The sequence below is a fragment of the Zonotrichia albicollis genome, chromosome 11 (genome assembly GCF_047830755.1).
Source record: "Zonotrichia albicollis isolate bZonAlb1 chromosome 11, bZonAlb1.hap1, whole genome shotgun sequence".
NCBI lineage: Eukaryota > Metazoa > Chordata > Aves > Passeriformes > Passerellidae > Zonotrichia > Zonotrichia albicollis.
Genome location: NC_133829.1, coordinates 19,036,609 through 19,056,685, shown reverse-complemented (window position 1 = coordinate 19,056,685; position 20,077 = coordinate 19,036,609). Strand labels below are relative to the sequence as shown.

The following is a 20,077-nucleotide window of genomic DNA, read 5'->3' as shown; positions in this document are numbered from 1 at the left end:
TGATGGCCTTGCTGTGACATGAGGCCATGCATTTCAATATACAGCCCACAGGTGGTAGCTTGGTCCTGTACTGGAGAATCAGCTTAGTCTCAGAAAGTCTGTCAATGGCAGCCCTTAAGAGATTGTGGTGTAAATGAATTACAGATGGACAGTGCTGGAGCACTGAAGGGAGGACTCCTTGAAAGGTGCAGTGTCACCTCCTTTATGGTAAGATGCCAACACAGGTGCCATTGTGAGTTCAGAGTAAAATGGGTGTTGTTACTCTCTATGCCTGTCTGCCTGCCTTGTGGTTCCATTATGCTTGATTTTGAAGCACGATGCTTTCATTTGCATTCATCATTTTGGAAGTACACAAAGCTATCAGTTCAGCTGGGTTTGTACCTCAGAGTGCATTTTGCTCACAGGGGTCTTAGCAGGCACCAGTCCACGAAACAAGTATTTCCTATGTACCATAGAATTAGATGTTCAACCTCTGTGAACAACACAAAATCTCATCTGTCCTGTGTTGCTGGTGCCCAGTGCCAGCAGGTAGTTGGTGGGAATACTGACAAGAGTAGAGGACTTGTGTTCCATTGGATTTTGTTACAAAGTTAGTCTAGTATAAAAACACATAGCTTTGCCTCTACTAGCCTGTACACATAGAGGCTTTGAGGCTGTGGCAGTCTCATGACCTAGATTTGTGTTTGCTCAAGCTTGAATGAACCAGTTAAGAAATATCTTCAGGGAGACAGACCTTTACTGAATCATGGCAGAGCTGTGCTTTACCCACAGCCCTGGCAGTGACAATTCACTTTAACTGGGTGGGTGTGGTGTGTCTGGCATTGTCTTGGTGGCTGTTCCACCTTTGCTTGGCTGTGAAATGCAGCTGGGTTTGGGCTGGGAGTTACCTCAGCTCGCTTGGCAAGGGTGGGAAACGCACGTGCCCTCATGGCACTGAGCTGACATTCTGCATTCTCTGTTAGCTTAGCATTGCACTTCAGAGTACCCAGATAAAATCATGGCCTTGTCAGCTCAGACAGCACAGATATGAGGGTAGCAATGGTACAAATTAATCCAGGTGAGTGGGTAAATGATCAGGGAGGTCAGTGTGCACTATCTGGTCTCTCTTCTAAATCCCCCTTCTCCCTGCATCTTTATTTTGCTGTTTTATTTTATTTTATGCTTTTGGCTTGATGGTAGTTAATTCCTGTTGAAATTATGTGATGCAAACTTGTCTCCTTGTCAGTATTGGGAGAAACAGCAATTTTCCCTGTGTTACCTGTGTTTTGAGAGGCCTTGCAAAATGCTAGTTGGGATGACTTTGCTGTCCCTTGCCTTGTCTGTCTCTGTGCACAGCAGCTGCACAGTGAGCTCAGTGCCACATTCTCAGAGCTGGACTCTCAGGTACAATTTGGTTTCTTGGGAAACCTTTTCTGGAATTTCTGTAATTCTGGTTTTATCATGTTAGTTATCTCAGCTGGGCATTGTGGAATGGAGACCTGAGTTGGACATTACCTGAGCCTTACACTCAGAGTATTGGTTTGGCTAGTGAAATTTTCACTGGTTGGATCCTACACTGTTCTAGTGCTCTGTTAATGACAAAAAATCAGGGAAGCTCTCTAATTAGGGCAAGTCTGAACCTCATCATATGTGTGTCATCCTTCCCAATGCTTTTAACATTTAACATAGATATATTCACAAACAGCAGACAAAACTCATTTTTTGCATACTGTTATAGAAGGCTTTTTAAGGAGCTGCTTGGGAAAGCCATTTGTGGGTGAAGCAGAGGTGGGACAAGGAGGTTTGAGAGTAAATCCATGCAAAAACTGTTCATTTACTGTGGTAGCACAGACAGTGTGTACAAATTACTGCTTAGTTAGAAAATACCCTTCCAGAAATTACTGCTGGAGCTGATGGAGGAAGAAATGCAGTAGGATATGAATAAACTCATTTGTTACTCAGCTTTGGCAGTCCTACTAGATGCTGGTTAGTTCTGTTTTGCTCCTCTTGAATGACACCAGGAGTAAAAGCAATTTTAAATTAATTTCCAGTGGAAATGAAGGGTGGGGGTGTTTTGGCATCAACTTTCTTCCTGTTAATTTGGGAACATTTCTCAAACAAATATGTTGGAGCTTTTGTTCAAAATATTAGTTTGTGACTTGCAGTAGGCAATTTACAGATTTATTTCATAAAATAAAATAGACTTAATATATTTTATATATAATAATAGACTAATATATTTTTATATATAATAATAGATGTAATATTTTTATATATAATAATAGACGTAATATATTTTTACATATAATAATAGACTTAATATATTTTTATATACAATAATAGACTTAATATATTTTTATATATATAAGTGTTTCATTAAATAACTTTTTAGTATTTAATGTTCAGATTGTTTCACTGAAAACACCTACTTTACAAGATGTGAAGAGATGTTTAGTTTTGTAAATATTGGTCCTTAGATTTTCAGAATTTTCAGATTTTTCTCTTAATTTTTTTTTAATGAAAAGAAATTATTAAAGAAAAATATTTTGACATCTCATTGCTTTATGTCTTATTACCTTGGATAATATGTGCTTGAAATCCTTGTGCTTGTTGGCTTTGTTGGTGAGGTATCTCTGAGAGCACACCAAGGCTGCTCATCTCAATCCAAGCACTGCTTAGAATTCTGGTTTGTTCAGATTTTCCAGAATGGGAGCCCTGTGATGGTTCAGCTCAAGGCTTTGACATGCACACTCTGATATGTATCTGCAGGCTCTGGCTTCTCTGAGTTCTGCTCTGTGGCTTTTTTAAGAGCTCAAAGCTGCTGCTATTCCTCCCAGAGCTGTCAGATTCATAATTTATTATTCCAGTCTCCCACCTTACAAGCACAGATTAGTCACTGTCTGATTTAGAAATTTCCTACTTTATTACTCACAGTACGAAGCAAACTGTTCCATTTAAAATTTTCTTAATTTTCAGAATCCTTTTAAGTTTTGGTCCACAGACAGAGTGATTCTGGGGGCACAGAGAGTCCATTGCTTGCACAGAGAAATATTTAAATGATGTGAATCAATGTACAGAAGATAAAGGAAATGTGGAAGATATTTTCCCCTTGTTTTGCTCTGTGATCTCAGCCCCTTTTCTTGACCAAGTTCTTAGATCTTTTGAGAAAGAACAGCTGTCCTGTTCTGGCTGTTACCCAGGAGATGGAAACTGCCTATCCCATTTATTACTGAAAGCCAAATGGAGAGATTTAGAGCCCGAGGATAATCTGGAGGTGGCAAATAAAAACCTTGAGTTTGAGAACATTCTATTGAAGGAAGCTGATAAGTCATGAGCTCTGTTTCAGATGAAGCATCCTTTGGTCTCTGAAAGCAAGAACCCTGAGCTGAAGGAAACCAGACCACTGATATATTTAGGTCCTTCCTTCTTTGAGTTGAATTTGGCCCTGGAAAAAAAATTTAGGAGTGGTGGTGGGAGGAGGCAGTAACAGGTTCCCAACTTGTAAAAGTGCATTAAAGATATCAGGGAGAAATTTGTATATCTGTTTATATAGGGAAGGGAAAAAACATTATTTTGCAGAGTTGAGAACCTTGTATGAGGGAGAAGCATCCAAAATGTAGAAACAGCAAAAAGAAAAATAAAGATGGAGCAGCTTAGCTGTGGATGCTGTGGACTCCCATTTTATGGAGCTTTGTCAGAATGGATTAAATGAGCATCTGGGGATGCATCACTTTGCAATGCAAGGCACTGCTGGGCTGCCTTGTGATGCTCTTTCTGAACATGTTTATGTTTTATGGGGTGCATGATCACAAAGTGAAAGTATTAAAAAGCTGAAAACCTAAACCATTGACCACCACATTGGTGGTTTTTACAAAGGTTGAGGGCCATTCCTTGTTTCTGTATGTGGATATGAGGATGATGAGGATGGATAAGGCCAATGATCCTAAGTAGGCTTTGATTAGACCAGAATGGAGGGCGCTGGCAGTTTTGGTTGCTATTAGTTCTAGGTTTTAAAACATTTTAAACTGTACTTTTAAAAGAACATTCTCTAAGACACAGGACCCCTGCTTGTTATGCAGAAATTAGTTGGGCATTCTAGTGCATTCTGTATTTATGGAGAATGGATTTAAGTTCTGAAGAGTTCTTGGAGATGGTTGTGGAAAGTCTAGTGATGGAAGAGTGGCTTGGACTGTTAAAACAGCAAGGGAAGGCACTGGAGACAAAACCCAGACTATCTACAAAATGAAACAATACAAAAAGCATCTGTAGCTTCCTGTTTCTGTAAAAAAAATGCTGTCAGATTTGGTGTAGTTTTTAAATATAGCTGAAATGAAAAATAACTCATTCTCGAAGCTTTCTGTAGCTGCGCAACAGGCTAAAAACATCTAGCAGGTCTATGTGGAGACTTGAGAAAAACCATAACACTGTATTGCACATTTCAGAATCTTCAGGGAGGAGTAGTCATGTGCTAAGAAAATCCTACTTTTGATGAAGTAGTTATTTTAAACTGTTGGTTACAAGCTGGTCTAGATGATCTAATAAAAATGTGTGGAGAGAAAAAGATGTATAAGAAAAAGTAAATATGTTGCCAATATACCCAGTGAGTGTGTTGGCTTTTTATGCACCATTTTAACCTTTCTCAAAGAAAATATGAACATTTAGTATGTGTACACAAGTTTGTGAAAAATGAATTTCCATTACACCAAGAAAAATACGTGTTTTGGCCAGTTTCTACCTTAATGAGCCTTTATATAGAAGCGCAGTTGAAAAAATGCAATTTTACTGAACTAGTTTAATGAAACGCTGATTACATTAAAGCATTAAATGAAAAGCTAAGCAATAATACCCCTCCTTCTTTTTCAGGTGCTTGAGTAGGAGCTCTGGGAGGCCTGGCACCATGGTGGCTCTGTCGCTGAAGATCTGCGTGCGGCAGTGCAACGTGGTGAAGACCATGCAGTTCGAGCCGTCCACGGCCGTGTACGACGCGTGCCGCGCCATCCGCGAGCGCGTGCCCGAGGCCCAGACCGGCCAGGGTGAGCTCCTCCCTTCTCCTCCTCCCTTCTCCTCCTCGCTTCTCCCTCCTCACTTCTCCCTCCTCACTTCTCCCTCCTCCCTTCTCCTCCTCCCTTCTCCCTCCTCACTTCTCCCTTCTCCCTCCTCACTTCTCCCTTCTCCCTCCTCACTTCTCCCTCCTCACTTCTCCTCCTCACTTCTCCCTCCTCCCTTCTCCTCCTCCCTTCTCCCTCCTCGCTTCTCCCTCCTCACTTCTCCCTCCTCACTTCTCCCTCCTCACTTCTCCCTCCTCACTTCTCCCTCCTCACTTCTCCCTCCTCACTTCTCCCTCCTCCCTTCTCCCTTCTCCCTCCTCCCTTCTCCCTCCTCACTTCTCCCTCCTCACTTCTCCCTTCTCCCTCCTCCCTTCTCCCTCCTCCCTTCTCCCTCCTCCCTTCTCCCTCCTCACTTCTCCCTCCTCACTTCTCCCTCCTCCCTTCTCCCTCACTTCTCCCTCCTCACTTCTCCCTCCTCACTTCTCCTTCCTCCCTTCTCCCTTCTCCCTCCTCACTTCTCCCTCCTTGCTTCTCCCTCCTCACTTCTCCCTCCTCACTTCTCCTTCCTCCCTTCTCCCTTCTCCCTCCTCACTTCTCCCTCCTCACTTCTCCCTCCTCACTTCTCCTTCCTCCCTTCTCCCTTCTCCCTCCTCACTTCTCCCTCCTCACTTCTCCCTCCTCACTTCTCCCTTCTCCCTCCTCACTTCTCCCTCCTCACTTCTCCCTACTCGCTTCTCCCTCCTCACTTCTCCCTCCTCCCTTCTCCCTCCTCCCTTCTCCCTCCTCCCTTCTCCCTCCTCCCTCCTCCCTTCTCCCTCCTCACTTCTCCTCCTCCCTTCTCCCTCCTCCCTTCTCCCTTCTCCCTCCTCACTTCTCCTCCTCACTTCTCCCTCCTCCCTTCTCCCTCCTCGCTTCTCCCTCCTCACTTCTCCCTCCTCGCTTCTCCCTTCTCCCTCCTCCCTTCTCCCTCCTCCCTTCTCCCTCCTCCCTTCTCCCTCCTCACTTCTCCCTCCTCGCTTCTCCCTTCTCCCTCCTCACTTCTCCTCCTCGCTTCTCCCTCCTCCCTTCTCCCTCCTCACTTCTCCCTTCTCCCTTCTCCCTTCTCCCTTCTCCCTCCTCACTTCTCCCTCCTCACTTCTCCCTTCTCCCTCCTCACTTCTCCCTCCTCACTTCTCCCTACTCGCTTCTCCCTCCTCACTTCTCCCTCCTCCCTTCTCCCTCCTCCCTTCTCCCTCCTCCCTTCTCCCTCCTCCCTCCTCCCTTCTCCCTCCTCACTTCTCCTCCTCCCTTCTCCCTCCTCCCTTCTCCCTCCTCACTTCTCCTCCTCACTTCTCCCTCCTCCCTTCTCCCTCCTCCCTTCTCCCTCCTCACTTCTCCCTCCTCGCTTCTCCCTTCTCCCTCCTCACTTCTCCCTCCTCGCTTCTCCCTCCTCGCTTCTCCCTTCTCCCTCCTCCCTTCTCCCTCCTCACTTCTCCTCCTCCCTTCTCCCTCCTCACTTCTCCTCCTCCCTTCTCCCTCCTCCCTTCTCCCTCCTCCCTTCTCCCTCCTCGCCCCAGGGTCCCTGAATTGCCAATGGACACCAGCCCCGAGGAGGTTTTGACATTGTCCGCTCTCTGCATTTATTTCTTATGCTGGAGAGTGCTGGATTTGCAGGCAGCCCTGACATGGGGAGGGATGAGAGTCTTGACTGTATGTTTCAGAAGGCTGATTTACTGTTTTATGATATATATTATATTAAAACTATACTAAAATAATAGAGAAAGGATTCATCAGAAGGCTAGCAAGGAATAGAAAGGAATGATCATAAAATCCAATGACTGACCAGACAGTCCAAGCCAGCTGACTGTAACTGGCCATTAATTAAAAACAACCACATGAGACCAATCACAGATGCACCTGTTGCATTCCACAGCAGCAGATAATCAAGGTTTACATTTTGTTTCTGAGGCCTCTCAGCTTCTCAGGAGAAAAAGATCCTGGCAAAAGGATTTTTCATAAAATACATCAGTGACAGGAGAGTTTGTTTTGTTTTGTTTTTTTTTAATTTAAGTTGTAGGGCTCTGGAGTGAAAGGAAACAAGTGCAAACAGATTTTTAAGGGACCAAAAGTTGTTGTCAAAACCCAAAACATTCCTCTGGCTGCCCTAGGAGACTCAAAACCCTAGCAAAGAGCTCAAAGACAGCACAAAGTCAAAAACACCTGTACCTTCAGTTATAACCCACAGAAACAATTACCAACTTTGTGTGAAGATTTACAAACCACAAAAGTTTTAAGTAAAATGATAGCTAACTTGTCACAAAGTGAAAAAGTAAAATTTTAAAGTTTTTAAAATAGAAGTTCAACAAGCAAAATAAAAAAATGTAAATGTATCCTTTCTTCTTCTTCTTGTCCTCTCTCTTCTGCTGTAATAGTGAAACTTTTAAATAAGTTTAAAGTAGAGACAAACTGTCTAACATAAATAATAAATATTAAAAAATTATTATAAGTAAAGTACACATAGTTTCTAGTATAAAAAACTAACACCACCCCTAAAGCAGTCAGTGTGCCTCAACCCAACCTGCTAAATAAACCTCAACAAGTAAAAAAAATAATGTATGAAATAAAAATAAACAACCTTAAAAACCAAAGCTAAAAAATCTCGACTTAGTCTTCAGTTGCAAAACTAAAAAAAGCAACTCTTTAATACCTCAAAAGCCATTTCAGAACACAAACCCCAAGATTGGCATCCCTGGGTGGGCACAACTCTTTGAGCTCTTGCTGGGGATTTGAGTCTTCTAGGGCAGTCAGAGGAAAGTTTTGGGCTTTGACAGTTGTTTCTCTTCCCTTTGTCCTGACAAAGGTTTTCCTACAATGGATGTTTTTAGATTTCTTAAATAAATATCTGGTTTGCCTTAAAGATGAGAAATTGCTCTCCTGCTTGGAGAGCAATTTTTTGTGTTTTCTACTTAAAGCAGTGTTTCTGGCAATGTGTTCTAAGAAAATGTGTGCAGAGTTATTTTGTGCCTCAGCAAAGGAAGCAGTGACACGAATTACAAAAGAATGGCTGGGTACTTCTGAAATGTGCAAAGAGAAATGTTTGAAACTGCTTAATAACCAAAGTCACCCTGCTGTGAGTACAATAGTTACCACAGTGCTACATGTTAATCAAATGTAACTCTCTGTACCTATTGAGCAAATTAGGTGAATACAGACTGGGAAACACCAAGGACAAAAGATCTGGCTTTAACACAGCCAAAATTGTCCAAAAATTCAGATATTTCAAAGCCCTTTGGTGCATTGTATATAATGCCACCAGAATGTAATTCTTGAAGCAGGTTGTTTATTGAGGTTTAAGCTCTCAAACTCTACAGCCATTTCAAAAATCTTGTTAGGAAAACTTATTAGTGATGGACTTTATTAGTATTACTGAGAATTGCTTCTTCTTTGCAGGAGTCTTTGGAAATCTAGTCCCAGAGCTTCAGTTTTCAGATAAAAGTTGTGCATTTTTACCATGCTGGTCTCTCAAGGCAGTGATTGTAGACAGCTGTTGAATTTGGAGAAGTTGAGTGATAAATGAGCATCATGAACCTCAAAGAAAAGCCAAGGAATTCTCAGATTTTGGACAGATCACTTGACCTTTCAGGGGAGATTTTAATTAAGGCCTGCAGGGAAAGTTTTTCATCTCAGTTGTTTATGGAAGGGTTCTTCCTTTTAAATTGGGTCTCTGTAAGTCAGTTGCACTTGTATCAGTTATGTTTAAGGTCTTTTATATAATTGCATAAATAATCATGTGTTCAAGGTAAATGCTGTTAAATTTACCTTGTTAAGTTTAGGCCTTAAATTAACAGTCATGATGCCTCATTTTGTGTATCTGGAGTTTAGGCCTTAAATTAACAGTCATGATGCCTCATTTTGTGTATCTGGAATTTAGGCCTTAAATTAACAGTCATGATGCCTCATTTTGTCTATCTGGAGTTCAGTCTTTGAAACCTAAGCCTGGGTTTGGTTTTGTGTGTCAGTGAAAATTTTACCATTTACTTCTGAAAGAATCAATTGACATTCAAAAGATACAAGTTTTTTGCTGGGTTTGCCATGGGTACAATTCTAGAAGTCTTGTATATTTTTAAATAGCTAAACCTGAATCATCTACCCAAAAGATTCCCAAGTTTATAATAAACTCATTTTGTGGAGGGTTGAAAGCAAACTGTGTTTTGGAAATAGAGCTGCTGCCTGAAACAGTACACTGTAGTTAAGGCCAAACTTGCTATTTTTGGTCAGTCAATTCCAAAGCGGGACCTGTGAGCATTTAAAACAGGTTGTCTCAAAAAAAAGTAGTTATAAATATAATACACAGTAGATGTGACATGTGAGGATGTGATGGCACAGTGAAGCTTTTTTCCAAGCCTTCTGTAAAGCCTGATGTACCCTGCTATCTGCTGCTAAACTAAATTTTTCATGAAGCACAGAAAAATATTCTATCCAAGTTTACTAAGAATGGAAGGCGAGTGTAATGTAGGCTTAACCCTGAATCTGAATAACCCTGAGTAAAACCATGTTGGCTTTATTAGGTTGGATATTTTCAATGTGTCTCTGTCTGTTCTGTCCCACAGCCTCTGACTATGGATTGTTCTTGTCAGATGATGACCCCCGGAAAGGGATCTGGCTGGAGGCTGGCAGGACCCTGGATTACTACATGCTCAGAAATGGGGTATGGTGCAGTTACTACATGCTCAGAAATGGGGTATGGTGCAGTTACTACAGGCTGGGAAATGGGGTACGGTGCAGTTACTACATGCTGAGGAATGGGTATGGTGCAGTTACTACATGCTCAGCAATGGGGTATGGTGCAGTTACTACATGCTCAGAACTGGGGTATGGTGCAGTTACTACATGCTGAGGAATGGGGTATGGTGCAGTTACTACATGCTCAGAAATGGGGTATGGTGCAGTTACTACATGCTCAGAAATGGGGTATGGTGCAGTTACTACATGCTGAGGAATGGGGTATGGTGCAGTTACTACATGCTCAGAAATGGGGTACGGTGCAGTTACTACATGCTGGGAAATGGGGTATGGTGCAGTTACTCCATGCCCAGAAATGGGGTATGGTGCAGTTACTACATGCTCACGAATGGGGTATGGTGCAGTTACTCCATGCTCAGCAATGGGGTATGGTGCAGTTACTACATGGTGAGGGATGGGGTATGGTGCAGTTACTACATGCTGAGGAATGGGGTATGGTGCAGTTACTACATGCTGAGGAATGGGGTACGGTGCAGTTACTACATGCTGAGGAATGGGATATGGTGCAGTAACTACATGCTCAGAAATGGGGTATGGTGCAGTTACTACATGCTCAGAAATGGGGTATGGTGCAGTTACTACATGCCCAGAAATGGGGTATGGTGCAGTTACTACATGCTGGGAAATGGGGTATGGTGCAGTTACTACATGCTCAGCAATGGGGTATGGTGCAGTTACTACATGCTCAGCAATGGGGTATGGTGCAGTTACTACATGCTCAGAAATGGGGTATGGTGCAGTTACTACTGCTCAGAAATGGGGTATGGTGCAGTTACTACATGCTGAGGAATGGGGTATGGTGCAGTTACTACATGCTGAGGAATGGGGTATGGTGCAGTTACTACATGCTGAGGAATGGGGTATGGTGCAGTTACTACATGCTGGGAACGGGGTATGGTGCAGTTACTACATGCTGGGAAATGGGGTATGGTGCAGTTACTACATGCTCACGAATGGGGTATGGTGCAGTTACTACTGCTCAGCAATGGGGTATGGTGCAGTTACTACATGCTGAGGAATGGGGTACGGTGCAGTTACTACATGCTGAGGAATGGGGTATGGTGCAGTTACTACATGCTGAGGAATGGGGTATGGTGCAGTTACTACATGCTGAGGAATGGGGTATGGTGCAGTTACTACATGCTGGGAACGGGGTATGGTGCAGTTACTACATGCTGAGGAATGGGGTATGGTGCAGTTACTACATGCTGAGGAATGGGGTATGGTGCAGTTACTACATGCTGGGAAATGGGGTATGGTGCAGTTACTACATGTTGGGAATGGGGTATGGTGCAGTTACTACATGCCCAGAAATGGGGTATGGTGCAGTTACTACAGGCTGAGGAATGGGGTATGGTGCAGTTACTACATGCTGGGAACAGGGTATGGTGCAGTTACTACATGCTCAGAAATGGGGTATGGTGCAGTTACTACATGCTGAGGAATGGGGTATGGTGCAGTTACTACATGCTCAGAAATGGGGTATGGTGCAGTTACTACATGCTGGTAACAGGGTATGGTGCAGTTACTACATGCTCAGAAATGGGGTACGGTGCAGTTACTACATGCTGGTAACAGGGTATGGTGCAGTTACTACATGCTCAGAAATGGGGTATGGTGCAGTTACTACATGCTGAGGAATGGGGTATGGTGCAGTTACTACATGCTGAGGAATGGGGTATGGTGCAGTTACTACATGCTCAGAAATGGGGTATGGTGCAGTTACTACATGCTGAGGAATGGGGTATGGTGCAGTTACTACATGCTCAGAAATGGGGTATGGTGCAGTTACTACATGCTCAGGAATGGGGTATGGTGCAGTTACTACATGCTCAGGAATGGGGTATGGTGCAGTTACTACATGCTCAGCAATGGGGTATGGTGCAGTTACTACATGCTCAGAAATGGGGTATGGTGCAGTTACTACATGCTCAGAAATGGGGATATGGTGCAGTTACTCCAGGCTGGGAAATGGGGTATGGTGCAGTTACTACAGGCTGAGGAATGGGGTATGGTGCAGTTACTACATGCTCAGAAATGGGGTACGGTGCAGTTACTACATGCTGGGAAATGGGGTATGGTGCAGTTACTACATGCTGGGAATGGGGTATGGTGCAGTTACTACATGCTGAGGAATGGGGTATGGTGCAGTTACTACATGCTGAGGAATGGGGTATGGTGCAGTTACTACATGCTCAGAAATGGGGTATGGTGCAGTTACTACATGCTCAGCAATGGGGTATGGTGCAGTTACTACAGGCTGGGAAATGAGGTATGGTGCAGTTACTACATGGCCAGAAATGGGGTATGGTGCAGTTACTACATGCTGAGGAATGGGTATGATGCAGTTACTCCATGCTCAGAAACACCCAGGTGCAAGGCTCTTGCTTCTGTATTCTTAGAAATGTTGTTTCCTAAACAGCAAGAAGAATGTTCAGCATTTGGAGGGCTGGGAGGGTCTGAGTCTGTTCCTGAGCTTGACCTGGTCCTTTCCTTGCTGTGCCTCTTTTTCCTGCACTCAGGGTGTGACTGTGAGCTGCTGTGCTCAGCAGTGTCTTCAGAGAATGATTAACAGGGAGTTGAAAAATAACTTGGGTTATATCCTTTATATTTGATGTGACCTTGTGTTAGAGGTGGTTTCTTGTGTCCCACACTGGAAATTCTCATTATCCCATGAATTTCACAAGGGCTGTGACACTGCAGCAGTGTGGATTTTAGTGTCCCTGGCTGTGTCTGTGTTGCAGTGAACTGGCTGGATCACAGTTCCCACAGTGGAAATGCCCATTATCCCATGAATTTCACAAGGGCTGTGTGGATTTTACAATGTGCATGGCTCTTGTTGAACTGGTTGGATCTCAGTTCCCCCACAGTGGAAATGCCCTTTATCCCATGGGTTTGACAAAGGCTGTGACACTGTAGCAGTGTGGATTTTTCAGTGTCCATGGCTGTGTCTCTGTTGCAGTGAACTGGCTGGATCACAGTTCTCACACTGGAAATTCCCATTATCCCATGGGTTTCACAGTGTCCCTGTCTCTGTTGCAGTGAACTGGCTGGATCACAGTTCTCACACTGGAAATTCCCATTATCCCATGGGTTTCACAGTGTTCATGGCTGTGTCTCTGTTGAGCTGGCTGGATCACAGTTCCCACAGCACTGCAGTCCTTCTGAAATGCTGGGCTGCCTTTCACAGCTCAAGGGTGCTTTATCTGTCCTGCCCTGACTAGGGCTTGCCCCTCAGAACAATCCTTGAAAAATGTCATTGCCAGATCTAAAAACGGTCACTGCTCAATTTTATTAAATGAGTACCTTTGCCTATAGTGTAACAAAGGAAAAATGCAGCTTGGAGGGTGGGGAGGGAATCCTGTTTTAGGCATCTAAGGTAGTGGTTTGACTTGTGGTGGCTTCCAAAAACATTTAGAAACAGTTGTGTTTACTTCCTAGGATATATTGGAGTACAAAAAGAAACAGAGGCCTCAGAAAATCCGGATGCTGGATGGTTCAGTGAAAACAGTCATGGTGGATGACTCGAAAACAGTGGGTGAATTGCTGGTTACCATTTGCAGCAGGATAGGTAAGGTTTTGGGACCCACGTGCTTAAGAATTTGTTCTTTTGTCATATTTAAATTTTGATTCAGTCATATTCTGTCATATTCAGTTTTGTTAGGATGTTATGTGGCTAGAAATCAGCATACATGTGAAAAATTTACGTTTGTTTTAAGTTAGTACTTACCAAACACTTTCTTGAAACCTGTTGTCCAGGTTTTATCAAAGTCTGTAGAGAGTCAGCTGTATCCTTAGACTTCAGGATTTAGCAGTTGAAGGCACAAAGTTATCCAACAGTACAGGTACCAATTTTTTGTTGTACATTTCATTTATCCTTGCTATGAGATAAGGGTTTAGAACTGAATTTGTACTCAGTGTTAATTGGATAAAAGAAGAACATTGCTGACCTTGAAACGTGCCCAAGCTTAGGACTTTGTGTTATGATTGAGTTGATCACAGAATTGTATAATTTATAAAAATACACACAGAAGCCATCCAGAGCAGCTGGTCAAAAATGTGTGATATTGCCTATAGTCTGTCTCAATACTTAGCTAAATAGACATTTTTTAAAACAAATTTGTATTTAATACATGTACTATAAGTATGCATCCAACATGGATTGATTTAAGTCTTAAAACTGCTTAAATCTCATTTAGAGTTCAAGCAGCCTTAATTTGATTTCTATTACTTTACTTGGAAAGGGAATAATCTATTTCAGCTTTGGGGTTTTGTATGTTGGATTCTCATGTGCTGTAACTAATTTACCTCAAAAACTAGTTTGATTTGTTTTCATGAATGTGGTCATGTAGGTGAGCATTTAATTTGCTGTCTGGTATAACATAAACATCCTTTCCCAAACAGTATAGAAAAATCAAACAGAACAAAGAAATTGGAACAACTTAGCATATATGCTAAATATTTTGAATTGATTTTTGATTTGGTTTCATGTAAAATTCACAGGAAGAGTTGAGTCATAACACTTTAAACAAAACAATCATGAATTTCACATGGTTTCTGTTCCTCAGTTGGCTCTGCCACATTTCTTTTACATCACGGGCAAGCTGAAATTACTCAGTCCTCAGGAAGCAATTGTAGGCATCCATGAATGGAAATTTACTATAGCCTGTCCCCATTTTTGAATTTACAGTTATTTTACATGCCATCATGTTTTTAAACTGGCAGCTTCTCTTGGGTAGGCAGCAGAAAAAAAAAATCTTATACTTCATACCTTTCTGAAAGTGGCAAATGCAGCATATGACAAAGAAATCATGGATTGGAAGATGAGGTCAGATATTGGATTTATTTATAATTCCAGGAATAACAAATTATGAGGAATATTCATTAATCCAGGAGAGCATCGAAGAGAAGAAGGAGGAGAGTACAGGAACACTTAAGAAAGACAGGACCCTGCTACGTGATGAAAGAAAAATGGAAAAACTCAAGGCAAAGCTCCATACAGATGATGATTGTGAGTATTGTGTTCCAGGGTAATTCTTGGATTAATATCTTCCCACAGTACAATGCAGAGAAGCCATGCAGTGGCCATTCAGTGTGCTTCAGTTGGTTCCTGGCTGTGTTTTGCATCCCTTTTTTATGTAGTGCTGTCTGGAATTCAGTATTTTCACAATGAAGTGAATGGGTAAGTTTGAGAGTTAGCAGGTGTTTCGAGGTGCATTTTGGTATGTGTTTGGTAAGGCTATTCCAGCTTCAGTGGGAAGGGGTATTTTTCTCCCTTCATTGAAGTTGGACATTTAATAATTGATGCCTGCATCAAAAGGTAGTTTTGTGTTTGAAGGTGTAAGTTTTAACTGTAAGTGAAATTTGCCAGAGAATTAAGAGAGTATTTGATTTGGTTTGTGTGCTAAGTCATGGTAACAGTGTTTTCTGTTTTACTGTAAGACACTAAGGCTAACTGTAAGTGGCAGGAAGATGTTTTAAAATTGTGTTCAAGTATAAGAAAGATAAACAAATCATATGTTTTAGAGGTAAAATGTGGTACACTTATTTTGTTGTGAAGCTTTAAAGATACAAATTTACTAGTAACACATTACTGTAGTTGTTTCTTCAATATTAACAATGTTTATGCTGTAGTATATCCTTGTTTCTCAGCAGTGCTGTTTTACAGTTCTCATTTGTAGCAAAGCTTCAGCACTCATGCCTAGCCCCAGAAATGAAAGTAACATTTCTTGTGGAGTTTTCCCCCACAGTGGAAATGCCCATTATCCCATGAATTTCACAAGGGCTGTGTGGGTTTTACAATGTGCATGGCTCTTGTTGAACTGGTTGGATCTCAGTTCCCCCACAGTGGAAATGCCCTTTATCCCATGGGTTTCACAGTGTCCCTGGCTGTGTCTCTGATGCAGTGAACTGGTTGGATCTCAGTTCCCCACACTGGAAATTCCCATTATCCCATGATTTTCACAGTGTTCATGGCTGTGTTTGTGTTGAACTGGCTGGATCTCAGTTCCCACACTGGAAATTCTCATTATCCCATGAATTTCACAAGGGCTGTGACACTGCAGCAGTGTGGATTTTAGTGTCCCTGGCTGTGTCTGTGTTGCAGTGAACTGGCTGGATCACAGTTCCCACAGTGGAAATGCCCATTATCCCATGAATTTCACAAGGGCTGTGTGGATTTTACAATGTGCATGGCTCTTGTTGAACTGGTTGGATCTCAGTTCCCCCACAGTGGAAATGCCCATTATCCCATGGGTTTGACAAAGGCTGTGACACTGTAGCAGTGTGGATTTTTCAGTGTCCATGGCTGTGTCTCTGTTGCAGTGAACTGGCTGGATCACAGTTCTCACACTGGAAATTCCCATTATCCCATGGGTTTCACAGTGTTCATGGCTGTGTCTCTGTTGAGCTGGCTGGATCACAGTTCCCACACTGGAAATTCTCATTATCCCATGAATTTCACAAGGGCTGTGACACTGCAGCAGTGTTTTTTTACAGTGTGCATGGCTGTGTCTCTGTTGAACTGACTGGATCCCAGTTCCTTCACACTGGAAATTCTCATTATCCCATGGGTTTCACAAGGACTGTGTGGATTTCACAGTGTCCCTGGCTGTGTCTCTGTTGAACTGGTTGGATCCCAGTTCCCCCACACTGGGGGGAAATGGGATAATGGAAATTCCCATTATCCCCTGGGTTTCAGAGTGTTCATGGCTGTGTCTCTGTTGTAGTGAACTGGCTGGATCCCAGTTCCCACACTGGAAATTCCCATTATCCCATGGGTTTCACAGTGTTCCTGGCTGTGTCTCTGTTGCAGTGAACTGGCTGGATCCCAGTTCCTCACAGTGGAAATTCCCATTATCCCATGGTTTTCACAATGTCCCTGGTTGTGTCTGTTGCAGTGAACTGGCTGGATCACAGTTCCTTCACACTGGAAATTCCCATTATCCCATGGGTTTCACAGTGTCCCTGGCTGTGTCTCTGTTGAACTGGTTGGATCCCAGTTCCCACACTGGAAATTCCCATTATCCCATGGGTTTCACAGTGTCCCTGTCTCTGTTGCAGTGAACTGGTTGGATCACAGCCGCACCTTCCGCGAGCAAGGCGTGGATGAGAATGAAACGCTGCTCTTGAGGCGAAAGTTCTTCTATTCAGACCAGAATGTAGATTCCAGAGATCCTGTTCAGCTCAATTTGCTCTATGTTCAGGTACAGTGCTTTCTACCTTGTCTGAGGAAACCCCCATGGAGGTTAACTAGAAAAAATACACTGTTCAAATACTCCATCTTCTAGAATTCCAGTTCTGGATGTGCTTTAGTTTTGCTCTTTTGTCTAGCCCTCCAAAAACACATGATAGTACAGAGGCTTTGCTGATTTTTTTTTTAATCCAATGCTTTGAACCCAGTAATGGACACTGAGCCAAAAATCCACTGGCTTTCACATCCTGCTTCCTTAAAACTGGTACATGTCTTTAGTCCCAAGTTGCTCTTTTTAGTTCTCTTCTCTTCTCTTCTCTTCTCTTCTCTTCTCTTCTCTTCTCTTCTCTTCTCTTCCTCTTCTCTTCTCTTCTCTTCTCTTCTCTTCTCTTCTCTCTCTCTCCTCTCCTCTCCTCTCCTCTCCTCTCCTCTCCTCTCCTCTCCTCTCCTCTCCTCTCCTCTCCTCTCCTCTCCTCTCCTCTCCTCTCCTCTCCTCTCCTCTCCTCTCCTCTCCTCTCCTCTCCTCTCCTCTCCTCTCCTCTCCTCTCCTCTCCTCTCCTCTCCTCTCCTCTCCTCTCCTCTCCTCTCCTCTCCTCTCCTCTCCTCTCCTCTCCTCTCCTCTCCTCTCCTCTCCTCTCCTCTCCTCTCCTCTCCTCTCCTCTCCTCTCCTCTCCTCTCCTCTCCTCTCCTCTCCTCTCCTCTCCTCTCCTCTCCTCTCCTCTCCTCTCCTCTCCTCTCCTCTCCTCTCCTCTCCTCTCCTCTCCTCTCCTCTCCTCTCCTCTCCTCTCCTCTCCTCTCCTCTCCTCTCCTCTCCTCTCCTCTCCTCTCCTCTCCTCTCCTCTCCTCTCCTCTCCCTCTCCTCTCCTCTCCTCTCCTCTCCTCTCCTCTCCTCTCCTCTCCTCTCCTCTCCTCTCCTCTCCTCTCCTCTCCTCTCCTCTCCTCTCCTCTCCTCTCCTCTCCTCTCCTCTCCTCTCCTCTCCTCTCCTCTCCTCTCCTCTCCTCTCCTCTCCTCTCCTCTCCTCTCCTCTCCTCTCCTCTCCTCTCCTCTCCTCTCCTCTCCTCTCCTCTCCTCTCCTCTCCTCTCCTCTCCTCTCCTCTCCTCTCCTCTCCTCTCCTCTCCTCTCCTCTCCTCTCCTCTCCTCTCCTCTCCTCTCCTCTCCTCTCCTCTCCTCTCCTCTCCTCTCCTCTCCTCCTCTCCTCTCCTCTCCTCTCCTCTCCTCTCCTCTCCTCTCCTCTCCTCTCCTCTCCTCTCCTCTCCTCTCCTCTCCTCTCCTCTCCTCTCCTCTCCTCTCCTCTCCTCTCCTCTCCTCTCCTCTCCTCTCCTCTCCTCTCCTCTCCTCTCCTCTCCTCTCCTCTCCTCTCCTCTCCTCTCCTCTCCTCTCCTCTCCTCTCCTCTCCTCTCCTCTCCTCTCCTCTCCTCTCCTCTCCTCTCCTCTCCTCTCCTCTCCTCTCCTCTCCTCTCCTCTCCTCTCCTCTCCTCTCCTCTCCTCTCCTCTCCTCTCCTCTCCTCTCCTCTCCTCTCCTCTCCTCTCCTCTCCTCTCCTCTCCTCTCCTCTCCTCTCCTCTCCTCTCTGGATGGTTCTCTCTGTGGAACCTCAGGCCAGTCTTGTGAACAGCTTTCTGTTTCTCATGTCTTTTTCTCTTGTGCCTGATCAGTGAGACTCCTTTCTGATCTTCTGCCCAGCAGCACACAATGCAGGCAGGCTTTCCATCAGATGGACCATGTCCTGTAACACAGTAGGATTCCATCCAGACAGGTTTCCTAAACTCTCAGAGGGACTGTGCATGCCTTAGCAAAGGCAGGAGCTTTATGCAGAAGATAGTATTTAACTGAAGGTGCCATTGCAGTTGCCTGCAATTCAGTCTGAAAAAAAAAGTAGGCTTTAAATTCTTTGTTAAAGTTTTTGGGTGTTTTTTCAAAGAAAAAAAAAAAGTTTGATGGAATGTGCTGTTGTTATACTTGATATTGCTATAAATTACATTTTAAAAATCTGAGGCAAAAGATAAGGCTGTTCTATTGCTTGTAGAACAGCAGTAACTCTTTGAAGTACTTTAGAACACCATCACACTGAGCAGTTCTTCCACTGAAATATTTACTCCAGGCTGGTGTGACAGTGTGTGCTGATAATGCTTTGTCATTGCTTTGTCTGTGGGTAGGTGAGCTTCTACTGCCAGAGGTATGAAATGTCATCTTCAGTGACCACCAAATTTACACGGAGGGAATAAAAATGCTGTGGGCCTGTCCTATTGCCATATCTGTAACAGTAATTTTGTTTTTACCTTTCTAATTATGGAGATCTCCCTCCTCCTGGATGAGGCAGTGGGTGAAAGCTTTTCAGTGTGTGTGTTTGCACACACGTGCATCTGTACATGTGTGTGCACATACACAGAAGTGTCTGTGCAGGTTGTATTTTATTTACACATGCCTCAGGAAATGACTGTCAAATTCTCTTTTTGATCAAAGCTGATGCAATCATAGCTTCAGTAAGTCTCCATAGCTACTCACCATGAAATAACCCAGCCCTTTGTTTTATTGGTCACATACACATCCAGAATGGAACAGCAAAGGACATTCAGAAGGCAAAGGGTGTGTTGCTGGGTGCACTGGAGCTTTCAAGGAATTGGAGATGGGTTAGCAGTTTGGGTGTCTCTGACACATCTTTGTTTGTCCCCTCCAGGCTCGTGATGACATTCTGAATGGCTCCCACCCTGTCTCCTTTGAGAAGGCTTGTGAATTCGGAGGGCTTTCAAGCACAGATCCAGTTTGGACCTCATGTAGAACACAAACATAAACCTGGATTTTTAGAGTAAACACTTCTAACTTCTAACTTTGGGTGACCTCAAGTGTAACTAATGTTGAGTTGTCACAGATTAAGCACATTTTGTTACTCCAAGCAGAGGTAATCAGATTCAGTGTATTTTCAATAGCAAATCTCCCAGTGAAAGGAGCTTTATTGCACAAATCAGCAGCCTCAGCTGTGGCTTATCAGAAGCACTGATAAGGACACTGGCTCCTCCCAGTGCCAGTAAATACACGCTTAGTCCCAGTACAAGAGTGGGAAGAAGTTTTGTCATT

General features: G+C 43.8%; 1 protein-coding gene across 1 annotated transcript in view; it reads left to right on the top strand.

The window, feature by feature from the left end:
• Nucleotides 1–20,077, top strand: part of TLN2 (talin 2) — a 146,858-nt gene that overhangs the window by 45,998 nt on the left and 80,783 nt on the right. Inside the window, 7 exon segments of the mRNA XM_074549725.1 lie at nt 4,843–5,012; nt 9,617–9,714; nt 13,251–13,380; nt 14,668–14,820; nt 16,872–17,014; nt 19,680–19,742; nt 19,744–19,808. Of these exon segments, the coding sequence (XP_074405826.1) occupies nt 4,877–5,012; nt 9,617–9,714; nt 13,251–13,380; nt 14,668–14,820; nt 16,872–17,014; nt 19,680–19,742; nt 19,744–19,808 (788 nt within the window). The 5' untranslated portion in view covers nt 4,843–4,876.